The following is a 26,058-nucleotide window of genomic DNA, read 5'->3' on the forward strand; positions in this document are numbered from 1 at the left end:
ATTCCAAACAGCCCTAACCAGCATAGTAAATGGTAACTAATCATGAGAGTCCTAGTCCTGAACATTGAGAGAGCCACACCTTGTGGACACCTGCCCCTAGTTCAAATTTTGGATGCTTTTTTGTTCTGTGTGTGTTACGTCTGTGTTGTTTTTGGTCACATTTAGTGATTCGCTACCTTTTTTTGTGTTTGTTGATTTGCAGCATGCTCGGTGAACATCTCAGGTGCTTTAGTGCTTGCTACTTTTTGGTTTGAACATATGTGCTTTAGAGTGAAGGGAAAGAATGTTGTGACGCATAATGTTTGTTTGGCCAGGTAACTGGCATTGATACTAGCATACATTGTCTGCATCACAGATTTTCTTTGTCCTACCTCACTATGCTTTCTTCTGCCAGATGCCCTGGAAGAGGTATGAGTAAACAAAAGAGAACTCCAAACCATGTATCCTAGTCTCTCGTCCGCAGTCTTCTTTTTTTTTGTGCCACATTTTAAATGGTGGTTTGGCACTTTCAGCGACTGTCGATTTGCTGGGTCACTTAAATTTGAACTCATGACTGCCTTCTAGTGTTAGTATTTTAGCACAGTTGTGGGAAAAGCGGGTTAGCATACTTTGAATTTGCTCAGTTTTGCCACTGCCTTTTAGACATCCACACAATCGTTACTGGCTCTTTGTTCATTTATTCTATGCTGGTTTTTACTGTGTGAAGATTTGTGTCTAGGAAGCAAGGATTCAGAGGAGAAAAGGGGCCTGAGTAGGCATGGAGTGATGCTGGGCTGCAAGGTACCTTGGTCCTGTGGAGTTGGCTAGACCGTTGGAGATTGACCAGTGGCCTGAGTGCCAGAGAATGTTGGCAAGCACCATAGGACACACACACTAGAGGATATGACTGCTGAGGGACATGCATTGCTGCTGCTGTTTGTGGAACATCGGCAAGTGAAAGGTTTATCATGTGGATGCAGAGCACTGGGTTAGGGGAAGAGGCAAGCTCCTACCTGAGTTTGTGCCCTGTTTTGATGGTATACTCCTGGGGATCTATACTGTCTTCCCCATGGTTACTGACCGGTCCACCAAATTATGTATATGTGCTTGAGCTTGTTATGGGTGACAACCGCCTCTAAATTATATGTATGGCATTCGTGCTGCATTCACATCACCCCCCACTGTTCTGTCCAACATTTGAGGAACGGGAAAGCGGTTAGAGCATCAGTTATCCCAGGCCTATGCTGGTTTCCAGATTACATGGATAAACACATAGATTTGTTCTTTTTTAAAGAGCAGCTATACTCGTGCCACGTCCAACATGAAATTATGAACTCAAAGGCAATGTGTGAAGCGCTTGTAAACACTCTTCCTCTCAGATCCCGCAATGTTACAATTGTTTTAGGGATATTTAGAAACCCAGAGCCTCTATAGAGTTTCTTATTCGTCTACCGAATACCTCTGAGCATGTAAGAGATGGCATATCTCTTAAACTTTTACAGTGAGATATCTAAAGACACATATTTTGTTAGTCTGTCACATCCCCATCAACTGAGAGATCCCTAGAAGCCGCCATGGACTGCTCCAGAGTATTCTCACCGACCGGTGACAGCTATGAAATATAGGTTATCTTCTGCTTTGTATGTTGGTTGGTTTGGCACCCACCTATGGGAAGGGGAGGAAGCCCCAGGTGTTTTTCAAAGGAAACTCCCTTAGTCCTCAGACATTTAGCAAACCCCTTATCGACTCAACTAACGTCTTCAGAAACCAACTCTACACAGGGATTCTGATGACTAGTTACAACTGTCAATGTAGCCAATATGTTGCACCTAGAAGACCTGTGAAGATTAGCGAATATGTGCACTTAGAAGAATTGTAAAGGATAGCCAGTATTTTGCACTTAGAAGAATTGTGAAGGTTAGACTCTGTATTGCACTTAGCAGAATTGGGATATAGCCGCTATGTTACACTTAAAGGAACTGTGTAAGTTAGCCAAAATGTACTGCATGTAGAATAATTGTGTAGGTTAGCATATGTACTGCTCTTAGCACTTGTAGAATCTAGCCTCGGACTTAACCTAGGTGATTTGGAGCGTAGCCAGCGTGCCTAATCTATGAAACTGCAATGTTTTGAGCCTTGTCACACTCCATGCATATGGAATTCTAGCCAAAGGCACGGCCACAGACATGCATGCATCTGCCACCATACACCACTCGAAGACTCTTCGCAAAACACCTCTGCTGTAGGAATGCAGCTTCTATTCATGACAATCATGTGCTAGGTAGCTGCTGTAAGGAAGGCATCAAACAGTAAAGACAGACACAAGTGATCACGGTTCAAGGGTGTTCATTGAACTTCAATGGATTGGTTGAACGTCTATCTAATCCTAAATCTAAGGATGGGAGCAAGCTACAACCATCAAATAATAACACAGTCCTAGTGGAAGCTTGTCAAAATAAAAAGGGCCTATACTAATAAACCTATTGCCAATCCCTACTTCTAAATACAAATGGTGTGGGGAAAATGATGTATGCAAAAGAAAGAGTGTTCAAGGAACGACGTCAGGACTGCCAGACAATTAGCTTCCCTTCTCCACATTTTCAGCAGGGGTAAGGTGGCACACTCAAACTTAGCACCGACTCTGGCTTCTCTAGCACGAGGATGCAGTTCAGGATATAAATAGGGGCCTTCTGCAAGAAAGTTTCTTCTGTTTAAAAGTCTCTCATTCGTAGAATGCTGGGATACAATACAGGTCTTGGATGCACAGTTCACCCTGGCTCTCCCTAAACTGGGCTCGGACCCCTTCTTTATACACAAATTCACAATAGGTCTCCCTCGATCTGGCTCAGACCTTGCACTCTCGCTTTCTCCTTGTTTCACAGTTTGATAAATTCACAATGGGTCTCCCTCCGCCGGGCTTTGACCTTGATGCATTTACATAATTGAAGACTTTTGACTGTAAGATGGATTTTACTTGTACTCTTGCAGGACCACTTCGATTCATTCTTACTTGATTTCTATTCTTCGATTTCACTTTCACATATTACAGTTCCTTTTGGCCACTTCTTTGTGGGATACATCAGTCAGAGACTTTCAATTGGGCACACATGCAGTGCCGGGCCACTTTGCTATCTTGTATCTTAGTTCACGTTAAATGTTCAAACAGTTCATCAGCCGTCTGGCCTTTACTTGTGTCTTTCATCAAACGCATCAATGTTCTCTCATTCGTGTAACAATGTTACCGCTTGCAACCTTCACTTCAACATTGTAAGGAAACCATGGTATCAACAGTAAGACGACAGACACTAGTAATCACAGTTTAAGGGTGTTTATTAAACTTCAAAAAGGCTTTGATAAACGCCTATCTAATCCTAAATCTACAGATGGGAGCTAGCTAAGACCATCAAATAATATTAATGCAGTCCTAGTGGAGTCTTGTCAAATTAAAAGGGCCTATAATAAACCTATTGCCAAACATTACCTCGAATTACACATTGTGTGGGAAACAGTGTTATGTAAAAGAAAGAAGTGTCCAACAAATGATAAGTCAGGATATTCAGGCCATTGGCCTCCCATCCCCACGTTTTCAGCACAGGACAAGGCAGCACATTTGAGCATAGCACAGTCTCTTGCTTCTCTAGCGTAAGGGTGCAGTTCAAACATTAGCATCAGGGCCTTCCGTGGCCAAGTCTCTTTGCCTCTCAAAGTCTCTTATTTCAGAGGACCTGATGTAACAAACCAACATTAAAGTTCCTTTCTTCTCACAATTTAACTCAATCGAACACTCTCTGTAGCTTCGGGGCCTCTCATCTGTGTGCAGACCCCCTTTCCAAATAATTGTTAAACAGGTCTCCCTTGATTGGGTTCGGACCCTCTTTAAACTCAAAAGTCCCAATAGACCTCCCTCAGCCGTGCACAGACCTTTGTTCCATTTATAATTCTTATTAACTGTTTACTTGTATCAAATACTTTCGACTGTGTGAAGGATTTGTCTTAAACCCTCGCAGGACCACTTCGATTCACTGTTTCTCTTAATTATTTCAACTCAAATTCCCTTATTTATTTCAACTCAAATTCCCCTTCGTAAGATACACTAATTCAGAGACCTTCGACTGGGCACACCTGCGGTGCCGGACCACTCTATCTTTTCTGGGTTTAATGTTCAAACATAATTATCAGCTTTCAATTCCTTTTGCTTGCGTTTTTCAGCAACCGCTTCCATACTTTTTCTTTAGGATATATTGTCGCTTCTTGCAACGTCTGTTCAAACATACAGACCGGTCTTGCACAGTTTCTTCCAACTCACCGGCTGTGTGGAACTTGTGTTTGCAGCTTTTATCTTGGAGTCAAGGATGGTACCACAGCGGAGTCTGTTCCTCCTCGATTCGACTGGTCATGCAGGATGGCCCCTGGTATCGCGGCCATACAATGCAGGATTCTCTGGCTACACTTCCAGGCCTTACACCTGCTGTTCTCAAGGTTTTAAATGTACAGCAATCACTTGTGGGAATAGTTTGAAGGCAACTTCCTTCTTGTTCGCTCTTCTCCCTTGATTTAGCTGCTGCCTTCAGTAAGCTGCTCCTTCGTGGGCTCTGTATCGCTCCTCGCCTTGCTCCCCAAAAGTTCTTAGGTTTCTCTCTCTTCAATGTTTGCACAAGGGACTTCCCAACCAGTCGTGCTCAGACCCCTCTCAATTTGCAAAGTCTAAAGTCAAAGTCTCACAGTTTGGGAGCATCGGGAGCAAAAAGGGGATCTTCTGATTGAGGTCAGGGTCCTACCACCTGCCTCTCAAAGTCCTGGGCTCTCTGGTTTGGCCCAGGGGAGGAGCTCTTATGTGGGTACCACCAGGTGACCCCCCGCTGCCCCTCGTTTGGCTTCCTGGAGCCACAGCTTCCACTCTACAGTGCAGCCTCCCCTGTGCTCACTAGTCCAGTGTCTAAGCAGTTTTTCCTCCTCCAGGCCTTCCAGGTTTTCTCTGGCAACAATCGTCTCCCTCTGGCGTCTCAGCACCCTTCAGCATCCCCAGCCCGCTCAAAATGCTGTTTCTGGCTACTGCTTTAATACTCCCACCTAGAGTTGATTGGAGTCAGGTGTGAGTAGTTGTTCCTCCCTGCCTGATTCTGCTTCACCTCATCATTTGGACAACATGGAGACTGCCCATAGGAATCCATTGCCTATGGATTCCTATGGCTAATCCTCATGACTCCCATCTGCCTCTTCTTCGACCCACTCCTTGGATATTTCAATAGGGGAATGGGGTTATGGGAAATGTGGTGTTCTGCAAAAAAGGCATAAAGATGTAGATTTTTGTCAGGAAAAGGGGTTTGAATGTAGGGTTGTTTGAAAAGTGGTTTTCGAGGAAAGAGGGGTAAAACTCTTATTGGAATTTAGGTATAGTCTTCGTTTTCCCTGATGGTTTCACCTTTTCCTTACAGAAAGGTAGTGGTGTATGATGGCACACTGTTGACAATATCCCATGACAACTGAGGTGATGTCGGTAAGGGGCGTATCGGAATGGGAGAAATACTATGTCTCGCCTGAGGGTGTGTCTCCCATAGTCTCCAAGGACCCCTGCCAAGGTATCCTCCCTCGCTCGTCTGCCCCAATGGTTAGGATCCAAGAGCGATGGCCCTCTAATGGCCACCTGAACAAAGGTTCCCCGGGAATAGACTGGGAGAAACGCCTCTGGTTTCGATACCACTGAGGCTGCTGCTCCTCCCTGACTCGGCCAGTCATGCAGGAGGGCCCCGGATATCTCACACACATACAGGATTTGCCGGTTACCCTTCTTGGACTTGCACGTGCTGCTATCAAGTTCCCAGGAGTATAACGCTCACTCTTCAAAAAAGTCAAGGGTATCTCCTTCCTTGTTCTCCTTTCTCGGTCTGCCGTTTCTCTCTGCTGCCTGGGAAGAACTGTTCCTTCATGTGCTTTGCCTCGCTCAGAGTGTGCTCTCGTGCTGCGCCTTTTATCCGTGTGTGGAAGTTCAATTGAAGTCGGGTGTGTATTGTCGAAGGTAATTGCCTGACTCTGCCTGACTATGGTAGTGGGACAGGTCGGGTACATTGCTCCGGTACTAGTCTGTTTTCTCCCAGAGTGGGCTGTCTGTGTAGCAGTGTTCGTGTAGGAAAGGGGAGGGGAGTTAAAGTTCCCCGGTCTCCTATCTGCTAGGAGGTGTTAGAGGGAAAGGGACACCGCGTCTCGCCATCAGCCATCAAGGGTGCCACTCCCTAAGGACCCCTCACCCAGGTGATCCTCCTGCACTAGTCCACTGCCGTGCCATGGCCACCTGAGGGAGAGATTCCGGGGACTAGCGGGTGAGACACCTTCTGATTTCTCACACTGCACACACAAATACTAGCACTGATAGCCGGACTCTGGTCCTCACAAAGGGTGTTGAACCTACAGTACGTTGTGACCATACTAATGGTGAAAGGTGCTATACAAATCACATACTACTACTACAACTACTACTATTACTACTACTATTCTTTCAGTTCCTCCACTATCATCTTTCTTAGCTGGAACTCACAGTAAGTCCTCTCCCGTTAAGAACCACATAGCACAGATCTGCCCATGCAGGAAGGTGTGGCACTGTAGTGCAGGCAAGCTGACCAATGGAATTGAATGATGTCGTAGCTAAAAACCACTAAGAAAACCTAAAATCCTGTTCTCCAGCGCACAGCTCCCAGTAGATGGGTAAAGCACAAACTGAACAAAAAGATACAGGCTGCTGCTGACCCCAGCATTGAGCAGTGGGTTAGACCATGTCTTCCTGCCCTACAGGCTTCCTTTTGACCTTGCAGAATACTGCCACTGGTGGGCTATTTATGCTGCCACCCAAATCATGAGTTTAGGTAAATTATGCCTTGGGGCAATGCCACCTCTTCCATACCATATTCCTTACTCAACATTTCCCATCAGATCGAGTGGCTCTCCAAGGCTGGCAATTGTCTAACTAGTCGGGCACCTTAGGCTGGACTTCTAAGATTCTACCCCTTGATGAAAACAATGCCTGATGTGGGATATCAGTCAGAAACGTTGTACCCCTGCACCGTTACCTGTTTTTCTAGTTTTCAGGTCATGGTTTTTGTTATTTTTATGGGGTCTTCCATGGTTGTCACTTGTTTGCCCTCTGTTGATCTGTACAACACCATCTACTGTCTTCACATCGCCAAAGCAACTTTGGGTGAAGATTGCGCTCCAGAAACAATCAAAATCACCTGCACTCTTTGAATCATCTCTGTGGTCAAGCGTCAGTGTTTTCACGCTGTGTGCTTTAACCTTCCGAGGCTAAGACAGTGTTCCCTATCCAGCTATGTAGTGATGGACTGGTTAGGACAAAGCAGTAATACCTGTCAAGCTTGCATGTGCTCATTAGACTACTTGCTGCAGCAAGCGGGAAGATGAAGAAAGGAGAGTTGTCATGGCTTTTCTGAGAACCTTAATATTCTCAGTAAAGCTCAGAGGTTGGGAGTTTACTAGTGCAGGTGCCTGATTTCAAAAAAGATCATCCGAGTCTTTTTTTAAAAAAGTATTGCCTGGACAGGTTAATGGCAAGAAAGCTGTGGTTTTTTGATCTCAGGATGCATGAAAGGCTGTAGTAACACGTTCATTTATCATCAATGAAAAGTGTTTCTTGTTAGTAAAATGGCCAATGTGTGATATGCAGCACTTTAACGAGGCAAATGTTTGATAGGAAAATGGCAAACTGTGGGAGACGTGCTGTGGAAAAGCATTGTTTTACATTTATTTTAAAACGACAGATTTAATGTGTTTGACTTGTAAACCATAAACTACAAGTATGTTAGAAAACCAGAATACAAAAATCTCTCTGTTGAGTTATGCATTGTTTAAGGAAGTTCACCCATATCTGTGAGGGTGGGGTTTGTGATATAATCGTGACCAAAAAGTGTCCTGGATCTATCCTCTTTAGAATTGTGTTGAACAAAGTGTGGTCTCACTCCTATCTGTCCTTTTCCAGACACCGACGCTGATCGTGTATGGGGACCAGGATGCCCAGCTGGGGGAGTTGTCACTCAACAACCTGAAGAACTTGGCCAACCACAGGGTGATGATGATGAAAGGTGCCGGGCATCCCTGCTACCTCGACAAACCGGAGGAATGGCACCAAGGCCTGCTGGATTTCCTGAAGACCCTCGCTTAAATAACCAGGCTTCTTCTGCTGCAAACTCGTAATCCGTATATTCTGATGGCCAATTATTACTTGCACTGCCGCGTAGAACCCAAACACCGCGAATAAGGGAACCATAGGTACTAATGATTTTATCTTAGTTACGTAGGACACTGAGATTTAACAGTAACCTGAGACTGCCCAAACTGAAGTAATGAGAAATATAGACTTGAGTTATTCCCACCCATAAGTAACTCAAAGGTCTAAGAAACAAGCATGCAAGTGCAGAGAGTTACCCATGACCTGGAGTGGGAAGCGGAGCCAGAAGGGTCACCATAGAAACCCATTGATCCTGAAGCAATTTGGTATAAGTAATTGGGCAAATAGGAGAGACCTGTGATATTCTTGAATTGAAGTACCCTACATATCTGAGACCAGAAACTTAGGAGGCCTTGGCCCAAGGTACAAGGCAACGTCTGGCTTTATAGCCATCCATGCTACAATATCAGCTAAATAATTATTCGTGACTAACAGACCTTCTTAGACTCTCATTTGTGAGCGTCTTACAAGGTGCCACTAACAAGACTGTCCAGTCCCCTGAAGAACCATTTATATGGTTACATTTAAAAACGTTCCAAATCTTGGGCAGACGCCAGACTGGCTTGTTCTGGAGTCTGACTAATACAGTCTAAGAACACATTTCTATAAGCCGTCAAGCAAGTCCCATAGTCCTCCGAATATTAGTTTGTGCCTCTCGTTAGCATTGTGTAAATTAGAAAGCAGCCATGTCACCAAAGTAGCTGCTACATTCTTCTCCAATTAGGTTTATCTTCACCTTGACAGTGTTTCTTTCCTGGTGCATTGTCCAGATTTGTTTTAATCGGTGAAGTGGTTTGAGCAACTCTAATATTCCATAATCAATGGGGTCAGTTTCTTGGCATTCAATCCCTTCTCTCCAATCAACGTCTCAAACTTAAAATACAATTCTTCCTAACAAGTATGCAAGTTTACTGAGATGCCAACTGAGATGCCAAGGTTACCAGAGCTAAAACCAAATGTTAGATGCCATCCTTTGGAGTGATGTCACATGAACTTTGCCCATGATGACATCGCAGGTTGTGGCATTGTGTGTGAAGAAAGCAATTAAATATGATTAGTAAACAACGGTTAAATAGCTGCTAAAGCACTTAGCTGGCAACATATTTTAATTAGGGACGTGCTTTAGTATGCCATGATTGGGGTCTTGAATATGGATGCTATTTGGCCTCCATAGTATAGATGTCATAAAATGCCTGGTGTACTCCCTGCAGGCCCGACGGAGGCCAGTGTTGCTGCCTTCATATCTTATTACAGCCTTGTGAGGCCATGTCAGTTCTAACCTCACACACCAGGTATTCTCATCATATACTAAGCACAACCCTACATTCACAACTGGGTACTGCCTCTTCATGGCAATTGTTGCCTTACGTGCTGGATATAGTCTTGGTTTGTACGCTATTACTGTGTAATATGCCAGTTATTGCCTCATATACCTGGTACCGTTTTCACATGCAAGGTATAGTGCTACACGTCCAGGCGCTGCCATCACATGCCAAATGCAGCCTAATATGCCAGTAATATGCCCCATATGTCTGGTATAGTCACCATACACAGGGCACATCCTGACATGTTCAGGAAATGCCCTTCAGTTCAAAGTGCATCCTCAAATCTCCCAGTAATGCTACCTAATGCCAGTTAATACCTTCTATACCAAGTACAGTCATTTGTAAGGTGGAGCATCGGGTGCGCCATCATGCTAATCGCAGTTTCAAATGCCCCAGTGAAGACATATAATGGCAGTTAATTCCTCACGTCTAGTACAGTCATCATTTGTAAGACACAGTATCATATGGCCAGATGCCCAATTCAGCTTCTTGACAGTGTATTGTCTTTTTTGCCATGTATAACTAGCATAGTCACTATATGAAAAGGCACTGACTCACATGTGCATGGGCTGCCATCCCATGCAACGTGCACCTTACATGCCTCATCAATGCCGTCTAATGTCACTTAGTGCCTCATATACCTTATCGTCCTGCAGGGACCAGGGAGGATCATTTCACTATAACAGAAAAAAATCCAGTCTGCAATCTAAGAATCATGCAAGTGAATCCCACCACCCAACCTCAATAAGATCATGCATTGTGTACTAAAGTAAGGCATTTGTTTTGTACATAGCATTTGGTTTGTGGGATTTACTTGAATGATTAAATCTCTTTTTGGCATTGAATACATTTGGTGAATGATTCTTACATCACCTACTAGTGACTTGATCTGTTCTGTCCTATATTGGATATAGTCGCCATATAGGAGGTGCAGCCCATCCACACTTGCCATCAAAGAGGACATGCACATGTGGCCCTGGATCTCGGCTAGAAAGACATGATGTACTCCGGGGTCGACAACGTGATTATCTGCTGGTTTTTCTTCTGCTGGACTCTACTTTTCCAACTCGCTCCAGGTGGGCACCCTTAGTCATTCCCCTCTGCCACTCCCGAAGCTACAGAGGTGGCTTTGGGTGTGACCAGGCTTGGGAACTGCAGAAAGTAAACGGGTCTATAATGGAAGCTGGTATACTTTGTGTTCATGTCATCACACCTGATATCACTAAACCAGAGGTTGCAAAGGTGGCAGCATGAGTACCAGGTGGTGCCCTCGATGATGCTTAAATTATGCCCAATCTTTGTAAGCCATTGTGACTCATATTTAAGAAACATGTTTCTTGTTTACACTGCAAATTCTATTTTCTTACCTCAAACCACAAAATTATCTTTACCAGCATCTGGTACTGGCAAATCTGAAACTGCGCCGGCCTCTTTTGCAACCCGTTCAACATTCCCTCTGTCACTAAGAACGTGAGAGATACCCACCAATAAGAACTGGAATGATGCCTGAGCTGAGGAAGCCAAGAGACATGACAATTTAAAAAGGAATCCCCATGAAACAGTGTTTCAATACACCGTGGGTGATAGCCAAACCAGAGTAACACAAGAATACAGGATTCTGGTGGATGGGGCAGAACTTACCTGAATAAACTACTTTTCACAAGTATGTGGGTGTGTGAGACATAAGAAGCGAAACATAAGTATGTGGTAACCTTCTACATATGCTACTGAACTATAACAACCACCGGAGTTGAAAGGGCAGGGGCCTTTTTAGATACCAGGAGCATGAAAGTCCAACAAGTAATTGCTTGAGGCATGGCTCCAATCAGACACCCAACATCAAGAAACAATTGTTCTACAGCCATGGCTCTCCTGATGGAGAAAGGAGACTGCAAAAACAAGTTCCAAAGAAGACCTGGTGACTGGTTCAGAAGCAATCCTTCCAAAACGTAAGGATCCAGGCAAATGCCCCAGCACAAAAGACATTGAGATAGCCAGTGCCAAAAAAGAGCTAAGGACTGTAGAGACCTTGGAACAGGAGAGGTACTGGACAACCTGAAGCACACTTTTTCAAAAGCTATAGGGCATTTTAATACAGCTGACTCCAAGAAAAACAACACTTAAAAAGCTGTGTAGACCTGATTGATACTGCCAATACAAACAGATTGGTTACAGAGGTTTGGGAGCCAGAAACTGATTGAAGAATAGAAAATATCTATGAGGCATTTAGTAATTGTGAGACATTTGGTCCTAAGAAAATACAAAGTTTCAATAAACCGGTTGGAGTGTGGACCAGTTGAAACAAGGGGCCAAGGTATTGCGAGAGAGGCAAAAACGAATACATTGATTTTTAATGGGGTGCTCGGAGCACAAAGACGCAATAACCAAAAGACAACGAATGAGCGTAACCCTCTCCATAGTAACCCATAGGTGCAGAGGGCTGTGAAATAATGAGGTTGACAACCCTCAAGCTACAATAAAGGGGACTGTACGTGAAAGTAAGTGAGGGGATAACGCTTACCCTGGAGAAATTAAGGTGCAAGAGATGTTCAACTTCAGCGACTATGTTAACTAATACAAAATCCTAACACAGGTTAAAGAGTGGGACTAAAATACAATGTTGACTGGAGGAATGGTGGAGGGAAAACTAGAAATAACAAATCTATGGCCTGAGAGGTACTAAAGCTAATGGCACACAGGAGTGAGGCGACAAGGTAGATCTGCGAAAATCAGGATGCCGGGAAACCCAAGCTATTAAGAGCCAATTATTGCACTTAGAATAAAGGCACCCACCACTACAAATCCAAAGCAACACATGTATTCGGGATCCTTTGAGAAAGTGCTGCCCAAAGACTATGTTTCCAAGAAGTGCCAGTGTGGTGAGACTCCCCAAAAGTAAAATTAAGTCCACTAAACATTCCACATCATAACTACAAGGGCACAAAATGCGGATAGCTCTGTGTGAAACTGCATCATGCTAAGAGCACTATCTCTTTATAAAGTGTGTGTGTGTGTGTGTGTGTGTGTGTGCAAAGTTTTTCAGTCACAACTTAAATCGTTTAACATTCCGAATCATGCTACTTGAGCCCAACACATTTCATGCTGCTTTAGAAATCAACCAGATGTTTAGGAAATAAAATTCACTGCTAACTGCACTTGTGTCTGTGTGGTAGTCTTTCTTTCTGAGCAGTATGTCCTACCTGGTGACATGTAGTGTCCTCTCTAAACAGATGCTATGATATACCGCCTTATTGCAGAAGGTTTTATTTTGTTTTACGCCGCACGTGTAAAATAACAAATGCAGAAAATGAGCAAAAATGGAAATGGATACAATATTATGACTCAGAAACATGTCTTATTAGCTGTTATTCTTTGCTGGTCAAGTTAGCTTTTTTATAGCACCTCTAATAACTTTCCCCTTCACTCGTATTCCCTATTTCATTAGGTGGTAGTGGTAAATGCATTGCCCCCAACTGTAATTGCATCTCTGACTGCTCTCCCCATTACAGGAAACGCATCCTCCAAAGCCGTGGAAAATATCATCTGCCCTGGGCTGAGCAAAGACTGTATATACCCTGATGCCTTGTAACTTAGATTTTCTTACCAAACGCTCAGCCAAAGTCATTTGGGCTGCTCGGTCCATGACTCCACTTCCTGAAAATTTGATACATTTTGAACAGTGGAAAATGCCCCCTACTACCTGGAAATAGCCTACATTATAGCCGTCAGTAGCCTTGGCCACCAGATTTCGTTTGTTTTACAGGTGAATTGTTGACAGTAGCAAGACATTGGGCCTCAAAAATGTGAGATCTCAGTGGTAAATACGAGATACCACCAAACTGCATTACTGTTGTGTTCTTGTTTATACCTGCGCTTCCTCCCGTATCTATGGAGTTTGGAGTGTTGTAATGAAAATGTGGAATGAGAGGCTTGTGAGAAGCGAGAGGATGGTTGAGAGAGTGTGGATGCGGAGGGATTGCACGGTCGTTGATAAGAATAAACTCTTTGCACCTACCTTTGGGCCCGATCCACTGGTCAGTTAAGTGTGGTGTGGCCAGAATGGAGGGAGTAATGGAAAAACTATATGAAGACAGTGGAACAAGATGGGTTGTCCCCACAGAAGAAAAAGTGACTCTTATTACATGTGTTGGGGCTTGAAGGACAGCGTAAATATAGAGAATTACCAGAACTGTCGGCTGATGAAGCTGGTGATGTGGATGAATATGAACGAGCACTAAGACAATTAGACAAATACTATGCCCCAGAGGTAAATGTTGGAATAAACAGGTACAACTTTTACACAAGATCACAAAAGGAGGATAAAACAATTGAAGAGTATGTGTCAGCTCTAAGGAAATTATCTCAGACTTGCCATTTCGGCACATTCATCACGCTTGATGAACTAATTAGAGACCAGAATTTTATACACACCAGAGACCCATTGATACAAGACAGATTATGGATGGTGGGTAACCCCACACTGCCGGAAGCTGTAGCTATAGCAAAAACAGTGGAACACATGCACCTCTGTTCGAAAGAGATGAAGAGCAACAAGATGGAAGCAATACAAGCACAAAGTGTTGGGCAAGGTCAAGCTAAGCCAGCTCAAGAGTCTGGAGAGCACTCCTCTGTGAATGAGGTGAGGAGCAAAAGAGAAAAGCAAGAAGCTGATGAATCAAATGGGAGAAGTTATAAACCTAAAGACAAAGATCGTAGTGAAAACAAAGGAAACATGAAAAAGTCTTGGTTCAGGAATGAAGTCTGAGACAAGGACAGGTGCTATAAGTGTGGCAGAGTGGGACATTATGCCAAATCAAGGAAGGGTTCAAAGCGAAAGTGCGTCCACCGGATATTAAGAATCCTGGAGGATTCGAGGGTTCAAAAATTCACATCACAGGCTGGTTCAAGAGTGCTCTACAATGCAAAGGTTGCCAAGCGGATATCAAGGTTTATATAGCAAAGAAGGGTGTAAATATACTTGGCTGGAGGGACCAGGCAGCGCTGAAAATACATCCATGCAAAGAGGAACCAGTGCTGTTAGTGAAGAGCAGCAGTCCTTGTGTGGAAGGGAACTTAAGAAAGGATACTGGTGATGTGTTTCAAAAGCAGTTGGGATTGTTGAAGAACTATGCCCACAAGATAGTTTTGAAACCGGGAGCAAGGCCTGTTGCGCATAGCAAAGCTAGGCCTATACCGTTTGCTTTGGTGGATGGGGTTGAACAAGAATTAAACAGACTTGAGGAGGATGATATAGAGAAAATTGAGTCGTCCCAATGGGTGAATCCCATTGTCGTTGCGGTAAAGAACAGGAAGTTAAGGATTTGTGTGGACCGCAGGGATTTGAATAAGAACATATTGGTGGGCAAATATCCGTTACCCATTATTTCGGAGATGTTGAACTGCATTGAAGGAGCAGACACATTTACCACGCTGGATTTGTCCAATGTATATCATCTGATTAGACTCACTGAAGACTGCAGAGATCTTGCTGCGTTTATTACGTCATTTGGGTTGTACCATTACAAGAGGATGCCGTTTGGGTTGGCCTCTGCTGCCCCTGTGTTTCAAAGGCTCATGACCCAAGTACTTGAAGGATTTAAGGGGACATTAGTTTACCAAGATGATATTATTGAGTTTGGAAGAGGGGAGCGTGAACATGATGAGAGGTTGCAGAGTGCGTTGTCAAGACTGAATGAGAAATGGTTGAAAGTGGAGAAGAGCAAGTGTAGGTTTAAAGAGGTCGAGGTTGAGTATTTAGGACTTGTGGTCAGTGGAAAGGGTTGGTTATACACCCAAACTGGAGGCCATGAAAGCTATCAAAGATGCACCAGATCCCAAGATTAGGGAAGAACTCAGATAATTTTTTTGTCTTTGTGAATTGTATAATAAGTTTGTACAGAATTTTGCCAGCTTACAAAAACCCATGAGAAGGATGCTGAAAAAGGAGGTCAAGCTTGAGTGGGATACTAAGTGCGAAAAATCAGCAGAGTGCATCAGAAACAGCTTATGTGAATCAATGCATCTGAGTGGATTTGTGTTTGGAAACCAAACCAAGATCACTGTTGAAGCCAGTGGGGTTAGTTTGGTGGCCGTTCTTTCACATGTTTTGGAGAATGGAAGTGAAAAGGTAATCTGCCATGCGTCTAGGGCAATAACAGACATACGGCCTGATCACGACTTTGGCGGTAACGCCGGCGGTATTAGCCCTACCGTCGAACTCCCCGGCACTAATAGCGCTGGATCACGAGTTCGGCAATAATGTAATTTCCCATTGAGCCCATTCGGGAATGCCCCATTCCCCATAATGTGCGCTCTTACCGCCAGTGGATTTCCCGCCGGCGGTAATAGCGCAAATTTTCAGCGAATTTCCCCCCAGCCAAGAGCTGGAGCGAAAATCCGCCGAAGTCCGGATTTGGCGGACCCTTAAATCCGGCGGTAATAGCGTGACCGCCGGATTTAAGGGTTACCGCCAAAGTCGTGATGAGGCCCATAGAGTGTAGGTACTCTGTAATTGAAGGAGAGATGTTGGCTTGTGTGTGGGCAGTGAACTACTTCAGGAAATGTGTGGGGAAATCAGTTTATTGTCTGTAAGGATCATAAGCCTTTGATGGAAGTGTTGTCGGTGTGAGGGATGTGCAGGGCATCCCCCAGACTTACTAGGTTAAGTTTGAAATTGCAAGATTATCACTTTGAAGTGAAATATGTGCCTGGGAAGAAGAATCAGGTTGCCGATTTTCTTTCTAGAATGCCTCTCGATTTTGAGGATCAAGAGCAGGTTGAAGATGAGCGAGGTGTTGCTGTTGCTGCAATTTTGGAAGTGGTATTTAGGGAAAAATGGATTCAGGAGATACAAGAGGATGAAGGTTTGTGCAAACTTACAGAATATACGAGGAAAGGTTGGCCGGATAAGAGATTGGTAGATGAAAATTGCCTTCCGTTTTGCGAAGTTAAGGATGAGTGCTCTATTGAGGATGATATGTTACTGAGCTGAGACAAGTTGATACCGCCCTGGGATCTTAGGGAAGGGCTAATAGAGAGAGCTCATCAGGGACATCCAGGTTCCACTGGCACCAAACGCAATATTGGCTCCAAATATTGGTTCCCTGGTGTAGATCTCATGGTTGAGGTGTTGTTGGCCTTGCCAGAGTTCTGACAAGTGTTGTAAGGTGTTGAAAGTGATGCCCATTACCATACATAAGCCGAAACAACCATGGGTCAAAATGGAATTGACATAGTGTGTCCATATGATAATTTGGCGAGTGAAAATAAGTTTTTAATGGTCATGGTGGATTATTGTTCAAGATGGATGGAGATTAAAATGGTAAATATAGTTGACACCCATGAGGTAATTCGATTCATGCAACATATGTTTAGAAGGGAGGGATATCCCAAGGTGATTGTTTGCGACAATGGTGTGCAGTTCAGAAGTAAAGAGATGATGGAATATGCCAGATTAGTAGGTATTGACTGGAGATTTTCTGCTAATTATTATCCTCAAACAAATGGGTTAGTGGAGAAGTGCAATAGGGTGATTGTGGAAGCAGTGGAACAAGCCTTGAGCAATAATATGTCTGAGAAGGCTCTAGAGGAGAAGTTGTGGAGTTGCAGGACATCGGTTCGGGCTGATACAGGTAAATTGCCGTTTGAGTTAATGAGAGGCACAGAACCCAATACTGTGTTAGATCTGGTATCGGTGAATCGTAGGAGACCAAAGTTTGGTAGCAGTGGAGGATTGGATTATAGGAGGAATGACTGTCCATTGAGAGCAAAGTGGTGCCTGGTGATCTTGTCAGAATAAGAAAAGGTAGAATGGTGAGAAAGGGGGAATCAAGTACACCAAGCCTGTGAGAGATTTTCGAAAATGCCATTAGGATTCAAGATGGTTCCATATGGTATCTAGATAGTCAGTAGATGGAGATGGCAAGGAGCAACCATGGGTGTTGAGAAAGGTGAAGGAGTATACCAAAATGGCATTGAGTGGTTTGAGGAAGAGAGTGGAATGGAAGGAAGTTGGAGGAGAGGAGAACATGGCAGTGATTCTAGAAGACTGGGGGAGAATAACGTGAATGAGACGACTGGTGTCTCGAGAGGTAGAGCCAGGAAACCCCCTGCGTGGTTGAGAGATTACGTCATGAACTGATGGTGAAGAATCAAAATATCTTCTACTTATTTTTTAGTTGTCAATTCTGAGTCATTATGGTTTTGTCTTTTAAATTGCTATTGGGTTGTTAGGTTGGGAAAAGGGGTGTGTGTTTTGTGTTCTGTTTTATACTTGTGCTTCCTCCAGTATGCGTATGTATGGAGTTTGGAGTGAGAATGTGGAATGAGAGGCTTGTGAGAAGCAAGAAGACGGTTGAGAGAGAGCGTGGATGCGGAGGGAGCGCAGGGTCGTTGATCAGAATAAATTCTTTGAACTTACCTTCGGGCCCGATCCAGTAATTTGCAAAGCACTACAATTACAATGAACGCCACTTGCTCTGGCGGTATTACTGCCAGATTGCAAGTCGTGGTGTTAGTCCAATTTTAATTGGAGTTCAAAGGACTCATGGGGGATTTCGTTGTTATTAATGTGGCAGTAATTCTGCTGAAATTTGCTAGAAAGAATTGCAGATTTTCTTCCACCTAAAAGCTGGAGATGAATCCACCAACTTCAGACCAAAGTCATAATTGGGCGGTGCAGTAATGCAGCGGTATTCAGTAATATCGCCACATTTTACCGCACCACCCAACTTGTAGTGAGGCCCATTGTACTATCACTGACAGCAGAGTGTAATTGCAAAGTTGTTGGCACTACCACTAGTGCAGAGTGGTATTTTCTGCAGAGCATTATTTTATCTCTGATGGAATGCTTTATCCTGTCTCAGGAGGATCGCCCCAGGGAAGTAATTTCGCCTAAATGCCAGGGGTAGCGGAAGTGACATGCCCCTTGACCTCTGATGACATCACAGGACATGTCATTTGACCCCACGCCAAAGTAACATCACCGGAAGCGATGGAACGTGACCTTTCACCCCTTGACAAAACAGGAAATAGCATCACATAGCATTGTTCCTAAGTACAGTATGAAAAATATGGTTACGATATCACTATAATGTGATCTACATTTCATACAATAATGGATCGCCATATGTATCATTAAGATCAGTGTGTATAGGCACATACTACCAAATTACAGTGACTGCAAGCAGACACCAATGGCCAAATGATAATGATGTGTTATAATATAGCTCTTGAGCTTAAGAGATTTATATAGAACAAATACACATACAATATCACCCAACCTGTGTTGATACTCATTTATAGACCTCGGAAGGATGAAAGGCTGAGTTGAGGTGTTTAAGAACAGACTAAATCAGTGACTTGCCCCATGAAGTGCGCCTGAAATAAACCTTTAATGAGTCTAGCAATTATTGTATAGAATTCCAGAAACAGAAATTATTTGGTATTCATATTCTTTCTTATTTAGGGTCACTGTTGTGGAACCCCTGTTCTTTTTCTGAGGCCTGAACAAGAAAGCCAGCCACTCCAGAAGCAAAAAGCCACATGGTGCGGGACGCTGCCCAGTAGCATGCATTTAAAAATAAGATGTTTAGGGGTAGCAAGGGAGACCACAGGGGTTACAGTTCCGACCCCTAAATGATGTCCCTGGATAGCTCAGGGGCAACACGCTCATCTTGGAAGCAAGACGACGCGGAGCAACACAGGTTTGATCACCGGGTCCATGCTTCGAAACCTCTGCGTATTAAGCATGTTAAAAAAACAATCCTAATTGTAAACAGCTGATAACATTGGGAAAATGATTGAAGAGAAGATGAGTGGGCATTAGCACTGTCACAAATTAAGTATCTCCTGAAATGTAATGAATGAAAATTAAGACCACCAAAATAAGTAGCACCAGCTGGGCATCACACCGTCTTGGGTGGGATTAGTGTCTCTGAAATGGGTTACGCAGAGACGTTCAACTTTCTGTCAAAGATAGACTGCTCAAGGTCTAGCTTCTAGGAGTGTGCAGTGCGGCAACAGACACATGGGAACCATATTATCACAGGCAATGAATATAGATTAATGTTTAGCCAGATGTATTGGTCTTTATAAGAAAATAGCTCTTTATTGACACAGCTAATTCTATTGCAATTATAATAAAAATAACGCGGAAAAGGTAGTAGTTGGATTTAAAAGGAACATGCAGTGAAACGAGGTCTTGGTCAGGCTTATTGGACTTCTGGTTTATGGTGCGTTGGCAATCTCATGGCTGCAGTTCCAGTGTTCGGTCTCTCTTTTGGTAGACAGTCCTGTTGGCCTAAGTCTCAATTCTAAGATGACCCTGTTTCTTTTTGCTGCATGGTCTCTTCATGAGGCAGCTGGCAGTCAGACCCAGAGTCTGATGGTTGAAAGGAGTGTTCTTGGCTTTCCCTGTGAAGGAGGAAATGTGTGCCACGCTCGTGGACTGATCGAGTAAGGAGCTCTCTAATGTTCTCAAAAGTCCTTCAAAGGATTATCATCAGAATACTCTGTGGGTTCCTCAGCATCTTTTGCTGTAGCGTTTTGCCTCATCAGTAGTGTTTCAGCCACATCATCTAAGTACTCACACCATAACACTTCTTTAGTGAACGAAAGCAACGCCTCCAGTTTAAAGGGGAGTAGGGTTTGATATGGAGCTCTTACTGCCCAATCGGAAGGTTGCATTTATTGTAAGGCGCAGTCAGGGCTACAGTACCCAAAGGGATAACTTAAAAACAGTTGGGAACAATGAGTATTACAAGTCAAAACAAGGTTTGTCCCCAAATGAACTATTCAAAACCTGATTCCGGTCAAGATTATTTAACCACACAATAAATGAGGCTACAGGCAGTTGTAAGCTAAGACACAACAAATAAATATGACATATAAAGAGTATTTAATATACAAAATATACCATTTTATTGCATTTTAGACAAATTAACCGTCCAAAGCAAAGGGTTTTTCAATATCCCATATAAAACATACACAGAACAAATTGAAACTTAATTTGTAAAATATACAAAATACTTATTCTTTTTAGAACAACGTAATGCAAATAAAGATAAACATATTAAGGGAAACAAGGAACACAGTTTCCCACTTAGTTTGAAAGAAATTCCTCTTTTAAAATGGCTATATGGATACCCCCAACCTTATTAAGGCATGGAAATGAAAACAGTACTCCCATGCAGATACTAATATAGCGAGTAAGGTAGTTGTTTGGAGGTCCAGATGTAAGAGGCCAGGAATTCATTTGTTTTGTTTGTGGCCTAATGACACAACCCAGGTCTACATCCCAGATGTAAGCACCTGGAACCCGATGTGTGCAAGGGGTACTTGATGCCGAGTGTGGACGTTTCGACAGGTAGACTGATAAGCCGCCTTCTTCAGGAACCCAGGGGAGATTGGAGCACTGTGGATGTGGAGAAACTAACTGTTTAGAAAAACATAAAAACAGGTAACTAGCCCATGTGGATAAAATAAGATAGACCCATGCACAATTGAAAATTAACATAAAAGACCCTCTATGTGTACCATCACCAACACAAGAAACCATGCTAACATGCTAAGTAGCATGTGGTTCCAACAACAAACACATTGTGTATCTAGAGCGGGTGGAGGAAGGAACACGCACACAAAGTCTGATCTGCCATCTCGTTCAGACCCCCTTCACTAGGTGTCATGAGATCAAAGTGGGGTTGTACCCCGTGCTCCCACATAAAAAGATTTTTTAGGTAGGGGAAAAACTGTATATAGAGCCAAGACGAACCAGGTGGAACTATGCAGATTGGCAACTGGAAAAGAATTGGAGGGCTACCCGTCTGACAGAAACCATAATGAATACAGGAACCAGAGCGATACCTGGCAGGAACAAGACATATGCTGAGCCACGAGGGCTGGTGAAGAGCTACTTGCTGTGTAGCTCAATCAAAATAAGTCTCTGCAAGTGTGACAAGCTGATGTGTACGGTACATGATACCGGTAAAGAGGGTCTCATACATACTGTGAAAAAGAGAGATAGATCCTAGTAAAGAGTGGTGACTATCGTCTGTGTACCTGAAATCAGGAGTGAATAACTTGAACTTAGGTCAGTCTGTCGCTGCTGGGCCGGTCCATACGGTCCTGGGTATACATATTTGTGGGCTGCAGTGCCTCAAGGTGGTAGGGCAATATATGCCCATGAATGGAGGAAATTCCTACAATAAACAAAAGTCGTAGTAAGTAGAGGTATTATCTAGGTTAGATAGGAATAGATCAAAAGGAATGAGAAATAAATCTCATATGAAGGCCTAATGAATGGCCTGGGGCCACAGAGCAAAGCTGTTGAACCCTTAAATCAGTAACGCGTCCTACTCGGGATGGGATGCAGAATAACTGTTGCACCAAAAAAAAGACCGGCTCAGGAAGTTGGCAAAAAGTCTCACGACTGTTTTATTTTCAATTGTCTGAAACAGGGAGTTACAACGGATATCAACAGACGTTGCACAGCATTATCTCAATGCATTTCATAAAAAATTATACTTTTATAGCAAGAACTCGTCGAACGTGACATCGTACTACGTGGCAAGCTAAGAAACACTTATGGGTGTGATTGGCTTAAGGGGAACATCTGAGTATATTTTCTTTAACGGATTGGGTTGTGATTGAATCTCTACAGTCGGGTCGACAACTTATGCCCACCTTTAGTGCAAGTCATCTTCAACCGTTCTTAAGTTCATGATACACCATTGGCTATCAAACTATAAGGCCCTTCGTTATATGGCCCTCGACAATTGGTTGGCATGCTTGTACCCTTGTGGAACATTCGGCTCACTAGAAACACGTATGCTGGTACCCCAGGTGTCAGCAGGTGGGCGTGACCGTGTCTCCCCACCCAATTAGCACCACATCTCTCATTGCTCATGCTGTCTGCCATTCAGATTGTATTTGAACTTGTCCTTGCAAAGTATCCTCGCTCCTGAGAATAAAAGGGAGTATAGACACACTCCAATCGTAGTTCTGGTCTGCACGCCCAACTCCTATTTCCATCCTTGACTCATGTGACAGGAGACTGCATTTAGGCCTGTTTTGCAGCGTTGAATTGTCTTGAATTAATAAACTTGGCACTCATGGTGTTGTTTCTTACACCTTAACAAGGGCTGATTCAGCTTCTCACATTCACTGTTTTTCAAGGATAGATAACCAGTTCTTGGCTGCTCCATCCTTTGACACCAGGCCAGACCGCTATTTCATGCCTTTCCTCATCTTCAGCTGCTTTCTTACTGTGACGCAGCTTTCTGATCCTTCTTTTTTCAAGGGTCTGACATTACTAAATGTTTGACACTGATGTCCAGATTCTATGTAATGGCGACACCCCCTGCAGTCTATTCACTGCGTATAGCTAACCTTTAAGATTACTTAGTCTACTTGCATTGCTGCATCTGTACAGTTATAAAACTGCTTGCATTTTCTGTAGTGCTCTTCATACGTGCAATCTTCATTCCCCATATGAAAGTTTATTTGATTCTTTACTTTGCCATCAGTTTCTATAAGGTCTATGCATCTTCTTCTCCGACCTCTCTTCTCAGTGCATCACACTCATTTCTTGTGTCGTCACCAGCCTCCTCTTCTCTCATTTTCATATTCTTTCGGGGGTCTCCTCCAAGAGATTGTCATCTCTACGGGGATACATCATGTAGGGTTTTCTCAATGGATACCTTTTCTTGAAATCTCTCCATGCAATAGGCACCATCACTTGTGTGGTGCATGTTGCAATTCCCGGTTTCCAACATATAGGAAGAATGGGGGCGAGACCTCCTTCAGAGGCATTCAGCTGCTCCTCTACACTCCCCCGCTGGTTGATTCATCGACCACTCTTTCACCAGTCTCTGGAATACTGGAAACTTCTCTTGAAGTGCTTCTTCGGAGTTCAGATCTTCACCACTCCCAATTTGGGATACAATAGATCCCACACACTTTTTATGGTTCTTTGGATACAGTAACTGTGTTCCCTCAGGTGCTATAATGCTGGCCTTTCAATTCCTTGGGTCCAAACCCTAACTCGACATTGATCATTATTTTCATTCCTACTGCTTTCTTTGCTGTTTTCTTGCACTGTGTAATTATTATCCTGATAACACAGAATCCAAACATCACCATCACTAATACTGCTCTGAGAAACTTGAAGATATTCGCCATCCATTGTGGAACCCATGAGAAGATAGATGCAAACCAGCTATCACCCGCAATGTCTTCTATCTCATCTTCCATTTTGTTTTGCAGGTTCGTCGGCAACGTTATGGTCTCTATCAAGGTCCCATTCTTGTCATCGTGAGAAGGTATGAACGTGCAACGTGATGGCCCCATTTTGGCGCAAACTCCTCCTTCCTTTGCTGTGATTATGTCAAGGACATATCTGTTCTGGAGTGTCATCCGTCTTATGGCCCTCAGTTCTTCCCTTATATCATTGAATCCCTTTATGGTGGTGTTGATTGTCTGCAGGAGCTCCCAGCGAATGATTTGCAACCACTTTGCATTGGCCATTGTCTGGATCCCTGGCATAAGGATAGTCGTGAAGATTGGAGCAGTTTTGCTGAATAGCCTATGCTCATAAAGAATAGCATCAAAGGCTTCTATTGATTTTGCTGAGAAATAATTTTCCCTCCTTGTTCGATTGAGGAATTCAAGAGCTCTTCTCCTCATCATATGGGCATCCGCTTTTGGAAACTCTCCAATGTTCATTTAACTTTGAGGAATCACTAACTCTGGAACATGAATCAGTACTAAGGAACACGTTCCTCCCCAGTCTTTGGGCAGCTTCATGTAGGCTCTGGATCCAAAAGCCCAATAGTGGTCAACCAGGACTGTTGTTCCTGCTTCCGTTTTAGTAACGTCAACTGTCTTGCAGCCTCTGTTATTTCCCACATGATTCTTTCCTTCTCTCCTAAAGCAGAACGTTGCAACTGTTAATGGGATCACAAATAGTGGAAATGATTCATCCTCGACCCATGTAAGCAGTTTGACATGTTCAGTCCATGACTTTAAACACTCATTCACCTTTTGTACTTCTTGCACATATTCTGACTTTAATAAATGAGCTGCACAGGACGTCAATCCTTCTTCCCTTCCCTTCTTTGTGTTTACCCATCCATATACTAGCAGCTGAGATTGTTCCCAGCATCCAGGTGCCCACATTGTTTCTACTCTATCAGGACAGTCCATTCTCTTCATTTAATTTATGACCACTTCATCTTGTCCTGCCCTAGGAAATGTGAGCATAGTGCTTTTCCATGCAGACTCCCTTTCCATCTGTGCAGTCTAAATATAACCATCCTGGAACAGAAACAACCATTTCTACCTCCATCGCAGAGTGGGCCAAGTTCCTTGGAATTGTCCTTGATTCATACATGCAGCAAGATGAACAAGACATCTAGCATCTTATTCTGGAATTTCTCTAGAGATGAAAGTTTGGGCAGCGTTCATGGCAGAAGGTATGAGAGCACAGACGTAGCAACTCTCCTTATACTTTCTCTCTCCCACCTTTTGCATGTGCTGGTACATGTTGTGACCCAAATGTGCTGCATGATCTAGATAAGTGTTTATCCCATTATTGTCTTCCTCTGTACTTCTGTGTCTCATTAGTAAAATATTTGCAGCCCATGGAAACAACTCGAAAGCTGCTCTATGCTGTGGAGACAACACAAGGGGCCTCAGCTCATTGGTAATGGACAAATCTACAACAGTTCATGGAGTGGGGAGAATCAAAGGGATTTCTGCCTTTTTTGGATCAAAAGTATAAAAAAGGTGATTCATGAGAAACAAAAAGACACAAAGCATAACTGTGCATATGCGTATCGTAAACCGACATATTAATCCCCACCACTTATGCCACTCTGGAACTTCTTGAGCTTGCTCATTCTCTGAAATAGTGTTAACTTCAAAATTTCTCATCTTTACTGCAATTTAAGGACGGAAAAAACACTTTACTCTGGCAACTGTAATACATTTGGTAGCTGCGGTAATTCCTCTACTATTGCTGTAAGCAGCCTTCTAATTACAGGGCCATTCTTAGGATCCTGTAAAAAAAAGTGTGGATATCCACATCTCGTCTAAAAAGGGCCGGATAAGCTTGACGAATAACAACGAAAATAGCAAGCACAATACGAGGAACATCACTTTCTGGAGAACCATAAATGGAGCCAAACAAATATTCACTAAGAAATGAATCAGGGTACTGTTCACGTTTTCAATTCTTAACCAAGTGTTGTCATTTAGGCATAATCGTGATATATCAGCATTTCTCTAAAGTTAATTTTCAAAGATTCCTGTGGCTCAAGCAAAAGAGTTGCACGCCTGCTTTAATATTTATAAGGAGTGTTCCAGGAGAGCCACAGTCCAAATGCAAATCTGCATTTATTAAACAATTTGTAGCCTTATCGTCCTTCTTCTTTGTCATCGATCGAGTCTGCACATGCTGAAATTCTTCTTCTTGTCTTGCTTCTGGATTGATGGCTGGGTGCTGCCAGTGTATAGCTTGACATT

The 26,058-nt window shown here is 43.4% G+C and overlaps 1 protein-coding gene across 4 annotated transcripts in view; it reads left to right on the top strand.

Annotated features, from left to right (window-relative positions):
• ABHD14B (abhydrolase domain containing 14B) overlaps positions 1 to 12,692 on the top strand; it is a 120,541-nt gene extending 107,849 nt beyond the window's left edge. For all 4 annotated transcript variants that reach the window (XM_069644018.1, XM_069644015.1, XM_069644017.1 and 1 more), the window contains one exon: positions 7,964 to 12,692. In XM_069644018.1, the coding sequence (XP_069500119.1) occupies positions 7,964 to 8,146 (183 nt within the window). In that variant the 3' untranslated portion in view covers positions 8,147 to 12,692. The remainder of the gene's footprint in view (positions 1 to 7,963) is intronic.
• The last annotated feature ends 13,366 nt before the right edge of the window (positions 12,693 to 26,058 follow it).

This window comes from Ambystoma mexicanum, chromosome 2p (genome assembly GCF_040938575.1).
Source record: "Ambystoma mexicanum isolate Mex_15411 chromosome 2p, UKY_AmexF1_1, whole genome shotgun sequence".
NCBI classification, from domain to species: Eukaryota; Metazoa; Chordata; class Amphibia; order Caudata; family Ambystomatidae; genus Ambystoma; species Ambystoma mexicanum.